Source organism: Garra rufa, chromosome 6, assembly GCF_049309525.1.
Source record: "Garra rufa chromosome 6, GarRuf1.0, whole genome shotgun sequence".
NCBI lineage: Eukaryota > Metazoa > Chordata > Actinopteri > Cypriniformes > Cyprinidae > Garra > Garra rufa.
Window position 1 is genome coordinate 54,052,975 of NC_133366.1, and position 6,074 is coordinate 54,059,048.

The 6,074-nt window shown below is 35.1% G+C and overlaps 1 protein-coding gene across 1 annotated transcript; it reads right to left on the minus strand.

Moving 5' to 3' along the window:
* Positions 1 to 1,446: 1,446 nt before the first annotated feature.
* LOC141336042 (uncharacterized) lies at positions 1,447 to 3,767 on the minus strand. Its single transcript, XM_073841551.1, has 6 exons — positions 3,402 to 3,767; positions 3,270 to 3,311; positions 2,664 to 2,702; positions 2,453 to 2,575; positions 2,098 to 2,128; positions 1,447 to 2,012 (listed from the first exon to the last, which is right to left on the minus strand). The coding sequence occupies exons 1-6, from the start codon at positions 3,748 to 3,750 to the stop codon at positions 1,979 to 1,981; spliced, it is 618 nt and encodes a 205-aa protein (XP_073697652.1). The 5' UTR covers positions 3,751 to 3,767; the 3' UTR covers positions 1,447 to 1,978.
* Between the last annotated feature and the right edge of the window lie 2,307 nt (positions 3,768 to 6,074).

Genomic DNA, 6,074 nt, shown 5'->3' on the forward strand with positions numbered 1-6,074 from the left:
TCATGTATATAAAACATAGTAACAAACATGTCACTTCAGCAAAACAAATCATTATACAACGTTCATTTTATATTTTTTAAGTTTATTGAAGTTATAAAACATCAAAGTAACAAACATGTTACTAAAGCTAAACAAATAAACCATTGTACATCTCAAACAAGTATTCAACATTTAAGTTTATTGAACTTATAAAACACATCTTGCACTTTTTAAAGACGATCTCCATGTTTATTAAAATTAACATTTACAATACTTTCAGGTGATCATAAATATAAAACAAACATGTTACTACAGCTAAAGAAATCATTCACCGTACATCTTAAACATCTTAAACAAGAATTCAACATTTAGGTTTTTGAACTTATAAAACACATCATGCACTTCTTTTAAAGATAACAAAAAACATCTCCAAGTCTTTTATAAAATTTATAAAAATCATAAAAATGGCTTACATTATGTTCTTCGAACATTGAAATCCATTCTGTGAATGAAATATTTTCAAAAATGTTTCAGTTGGAATATAAATAAAACTCTATGGTCCTCCCAGGGATAAACTCCAATGTGAAACTGATGCTCCAGACCCTTCAAACAGACTGATTCGTGATGGTGATGAGTAAACCAGATGTTCTCCTTGAAAAGGAGTTTCCCTACAGACAAACTTAAATTTCAACTAAAGAATAATTTGTATTAGATTTATTTCACACCATTCGCTTTAGATTGCTAAAGTTTCTTATTTTAATCATAATCATCAATGTATATCCCCCTCACACACACTCCTTTTTGAGTTGTATCTTTTAGAAAATGTGATGGTTATTTTATTACAAAAATATGTTGCTGTTTTAAAGGCTATATAAATAAAAAGTATAGAAATATAAATCTTGAGCCCAATATCTGAATATCATTATTGCTGTACTCATACTTTTCTGAATGATCTTTAACAGCATAATAAATATCGGGGATAATTAGCCTTCACTGAAAATACAGTATTCTTCATCTACTCTAAAATATATGTAGACAGTCAGCATATGTTGATGGTCACGTCTTCGAATTGAGAGCTTTACCCATAATGATCACAGGTTTGTTTCAAATTGCGTGTGTCAACAACAACTTGTGGGCCATAAGGATGTTACTACATATGAGAAAAGACACCACCAAAGACATCTCATGTTACGTAGACATGCACTCTTCGAATACCCACTGACTTTTTGCGTGAATGACACATCACATGTGAGGAGTGTTTTCTGGGGGTCTCCTGAGAATATACAGTTGCTCTGAAAAAGTCATTCTGACACATACCAGACTCCCATTGTAAGGAGAAATCTCCACAGACCGTCTCATGAACGCTTGACTGTAATCGCGAAACACAACACCATTATACACTGTTTTAATTTGTTTATTCAATTATTTAACACATATACTTACATTCAAATTTTTACACCTGGTACTTTATCAGTCTGATAAATTTGTGGACAATACTGTACATGATAAAATGGCAATCATGCTACCGTGTAAGTTAGACACAATGTTGTTTAGGAAAGTGATGTTTTCATCAAAGTCAGAGTATTCCTACTTCTTAACATTTAAAATTTTACTCTGATGTTCCAACGCAGGGGAACCGGGTGAGATATGTTAATCCTTCAACATATTTTTTTTATATATATATATATATATATATATATATATATATATATAGCTTTTTCTAATTGTATCAGCTGAGCTTGTTTCAACTGTTTATAGTCAATTTAGAGTAGAGTAATAGAGTCAACCTTATCGTCCTTGCTATTCCCCACATACAAACCATAAGCAACAACCTAAATTCAATAAAACCAGTTACACATCATGTAAGAAAGGCCTCATAACGCATACAGTCAAGCAGTATCCGCAACTTCTCTTGATTTGGTGTCATCGCTCTTACATTTGCAACTGATTCAGTGGGTAGGTCAAGATCATCAATAATGTTCTTCACTTTTGATCTAGCTTACTGTTTTTTCCTTTTAGGAAGATCTGATAACCTGAGAATACGAAAAGAAAAAGGATATTGGAAAAAAAATAAAATATAGAATAGAAAGAAAAAAATTACTTCAACCTTGTACTGACCTCTGTTCACAGTCTTTATCAGGTTTCTGATCTGAAACATCAGGGGAAACAAAGACTGTTAAGGACAATCCATGCGCTACAACATGCTATCTTATTCAGTGTACAGTATGCCTTCAGCGGTTATGCGGATGTGTCCAAAATATGAGGCCATCATAAAAATCCATCCTATAAATAAATAAAACAACTTATATAAAATTTACTTTGGGGCTTTACTTTAGACTCCAGATGTACACGATCAACATTATCTAATGGTTAAGCAACTCCATCTAATTACCATTTTTAATTGTTTCATATACCAACATTTATTCGCTTGTTTGTTTGTTTGGTGTAGAAGATGTACATGTATTACACTTACAATATACCATCACATTTGATTTGCCAGAGGTTGCAGAAGTCATAGTCATTGTAACGGAGCCTAGACTTGATCCAGTTATGACAGGGGCATATATCATACCGCCATTAGACGTGGAGCTCTTGCCTTTTTACAGAAAACAGGTCAATTAATATACTAGTTAATTGTACATCTGATAATGATTATTCGTTATTAATATTTAAATCACACTAACGTTTTACACGGATGCATGATGGTCCTTGTCTTGAAGTCTCTGTTGAATTAAAAAAAAAAAGTGTTATTTTGAATGGCAAAAATCAGGCTATGGACTGTATTGCAATCCGCCTTACTGAGATATGTATTTTAAAAGTAGTCCTATTCATAGCACAGGTCTTTACTATGCAAGGCAGTTCGGTTACCTGTCACTAAAGTTGAACTAGGGCCTATCTAAAGACACTTGTGGGCATCCAGCTAAAACTCAGGACTAAAAATCCATACTTCTTCTTTAGATCATATTATATCTGTAACAAATCACTGTTAATGTACACAGATTTCACACTAGGCTGTATGACGTTTGTATGTTTTAGCCTAAATGAAATGTTTCATATATATACCCCTAGGTTCACTTTATAAACGGACTTTAATTTTTATGAAGGTATGCAGTAGGCATTATGCACCCATTACGGTCCAAAAACGCACTTTTGCAAACCAACTTGACTGTAGTATGTGGTGATCCATTTTTGGTCGGGAGAAAATTCATTTACATCATCTTCTTTCAGCAAATCTAGAAATTTTCGACACATAGAATAAAAAAGAAAAAAAGAAAAAGAAGTGCTATAACCTTGTATCGGCATCGGTTTAGAGTCTCTATCAGGCTTCTGATCTGAAACATTAGGGAAACAAAGATTATTACTAAGGACACTCAATACATGCACTACAACAATCTCATCTCTACATGCAGTCATCATCATACCCAGAATCTCCCTAGTGGTCACGCTGATTGTCTCTTTGCTGTTAACACAGACGTCTGTCACATCAGGCCGTGTTTCCTTTTTCAGGCTTCTTACAATCTTCATTTCGTTCTTAAGGTTTGTTTTACGCTTAGTATCCCCCGTACAATCATGATTCGGATAGCGCTCATCGACGATGACCGTGTTCATCGGTTTGATCATTTGTCCTTTGTAATATGGTTTAAACATAGAGTCTATGATGACTTTTACACCGCACATTTTTTCTGCGGCACAGCTGCACTCCGATTGATCATCCGCAGCAGCGCCAGACCTACAGTTGTTCTCCATCAGATTCGACGTAGTTTCAGACATTCTTTTCAGAATTCAGTTTTCTCCAAGACGTAGCCGTTTCCTAGAATTTAGGATTTGACCGTTTACTCCCAAAAGTGTTATTAGCAGTAAAATTGCAGCAGAGCCGTGGTTCAGTAAAACAGGTTTGTTGTTGTTGTTTTTAATCAACAAGACGTTGCAGTAGCTCCGTCGTCCAAACCTGGTTATGTTCACAGTGTCGGGTGAACTCAGTTACTGCAGAGTTGATGACGACCTCAGTTGTTGGTTTTACTAATAGGGTCCACCCCTCAAGCTTGTTGTAAGGTCTAAGAGGGTTGTGGCCGGAAGGCTTGAAAATCAGTCAGGCACCCAAGATAAGTTTCGCTCAAGCTAGTTATAATATTTTGATTAAAGATTATAGACTCAAAAAAATAAGATCCACGAACCAAGTGGTAACTATTATACCACAGATAATGATAGGTTGTTAAAGATTTTAGAGCCAATTCCATAATAAAATGTTTCAAATAAATTTACAATCGTTATAAATAATACATGCAACACTAGACATCAACAATATTGTGTCTTAAAATATGTTTAAACCTTTTAAACATATGATAAAATTTGAATAAAAAGAGGCAAAGGGGAAACTGAATCCAATAAATGTTTATTAAAACAATTAAACATATAGCAAGAAACAGAGGAAAAGACTCAACGCTTTACAATTTTGTTGTGCTGCTATACATCCAAAACATATTGATGCCCACAATAAAACACTGACTGTGAAATTGGTCTAACTTGACTGAAACAGCTTGTCAATGGTTGAGAAAACAGTTTTTAACACAGGTTCGTCGCTCGCGTCTAAATATAGATTTGTTGTGCAGCATCCGAAAGGGTTGTCCTCAGGAATAGGCCAGGCGTCATCATGCTCATACTCAGAGTCATCATCAAAGTCCTCCTCAGAGTCATCATCAGACTCATCCTCGGAGTCCTCCACGGAGTCAGACTCGCCTCTTTGAGACAAAACTTTTCTTTTATATTCCTCCAGATGTTTCTTTACCCTTATGAGATGATTTTGATCGTGATGCAATTTTCTTTCAGATTCCTCCCGCTGTTTGTTTACCCTTATGAGATGATTTTGATCATGATGCGTTTTGTTCCAACAGGCAGATAGGCGGACGTATTCTGGTCTCGTTGAGGCAAGGTATCTCATACCCGCCGTGACAGAATCCCACTGATAAACGTACCTGATTTTACCACCAAATTTAATTTTTGTCCAAATTTGATTGTAGAAGTACGTCCAGTCTACGGCCGTTAAAAGCAGATAGCTACATTCAGGAATACATATATCTTCATAATCCAAAACGTAGAGTTTCACAGTCTGCAATGTCTTGTCAAACACAAATCTCCCCGTACGATCCTCAGACACTGTGAATTCTTGTTTCGCAAAATCTTCATCTTCATCGAGAATCTTTATCAGACCGTGACTTTCCTGGTGCATTTCCATTTCAACAAAATTTCTTGCCGATGTGACTGAAATTAATCTTGTTTCAGGGGTGTTTGGAGGCCTTTGTACCAATGCAGAAACCGCGTCAAACTGAGTGTCTCTAAACTCTGAATGTAGGTTGGGGGTGCGTCAAACAACCAAGAATGTGACAATATTTACATAAAAACACACCTCCCCAATGTCCAGACCAATGGGGTATGACTGTTTTATTTACCACCTAGCCAACGGAAAAATACGTCCCAATATCTACACAAATATAACTCACTAGCTCTATATCTTTGCCATTGTTTTTGGCTAGTTTTTAGACGAAGACTCTGGTCAAACATGCTGCGAGTGTTCGCAGGAAAACAAGAACAAGTACAGAATACGAGAATTAAATGAAATTTACTTTAGAAAAATACTTTAGAGCTTACCCCAGTCTGTATAAAAAGAGACACAAGGTCTCAATATTACCGTTCCTCTGCTACATGTACATCTACCTCATTTTAAAACTCAAAGTTATACGTTACAAGTTGAAGGTGGTGTGGAAACACTATGTTTTGTATTTTTTAAATAATTATGGTAGAGTTACAGTTTTTGGGTAGTTTAGGGTAGGTGCATGTAAGCAATGAAAACTTAAATGTGAGTAAATGTGACAGGCACATTACTTGCATAAAAGACTGTCTTTATCCTTTTCAAGGAGATGCAGTATAATGTTATGTTTCTTAATTGTGATCACACTACAACAAGGAGTCGTTTTTGAGATGGAGGACAAATAAATTAGTTAAAATACATTTAACATTTAAAATACATAAAACACATTTTAACAAAGATTACAATTTTTCTTTAGATACCAGTAATTTACTAGCTCTGATCTAGTGAG

What these genes read in the sequence shown, in the direction of transcription:
- LOC141336042 (XM_073841551.1), bottom strand. Translation starts at nt 3,750, where the DNA reads ATGTCTGAAACTACGTCGAATCTGATGGAGAACAACTGTAGGTCTGGC. An exon ending in TAAACCGATGCCGATACAAG is followed by an intron (nt 2,703 to 3,269) that starts GTTATAGCACTT and finishes TTAATTCAACAG; the next exon opens with AGACTTCAAGACAAGGACCA. An exon ending in GATAAAGACTGTGAACAGAG is followed by an intron (nt 2,013 to 2,097) that starts GTCAGTACAAGG and finishes TCGTATTCTCAG; the next exon opens with GTTATCAGATCTTCCTAAAA.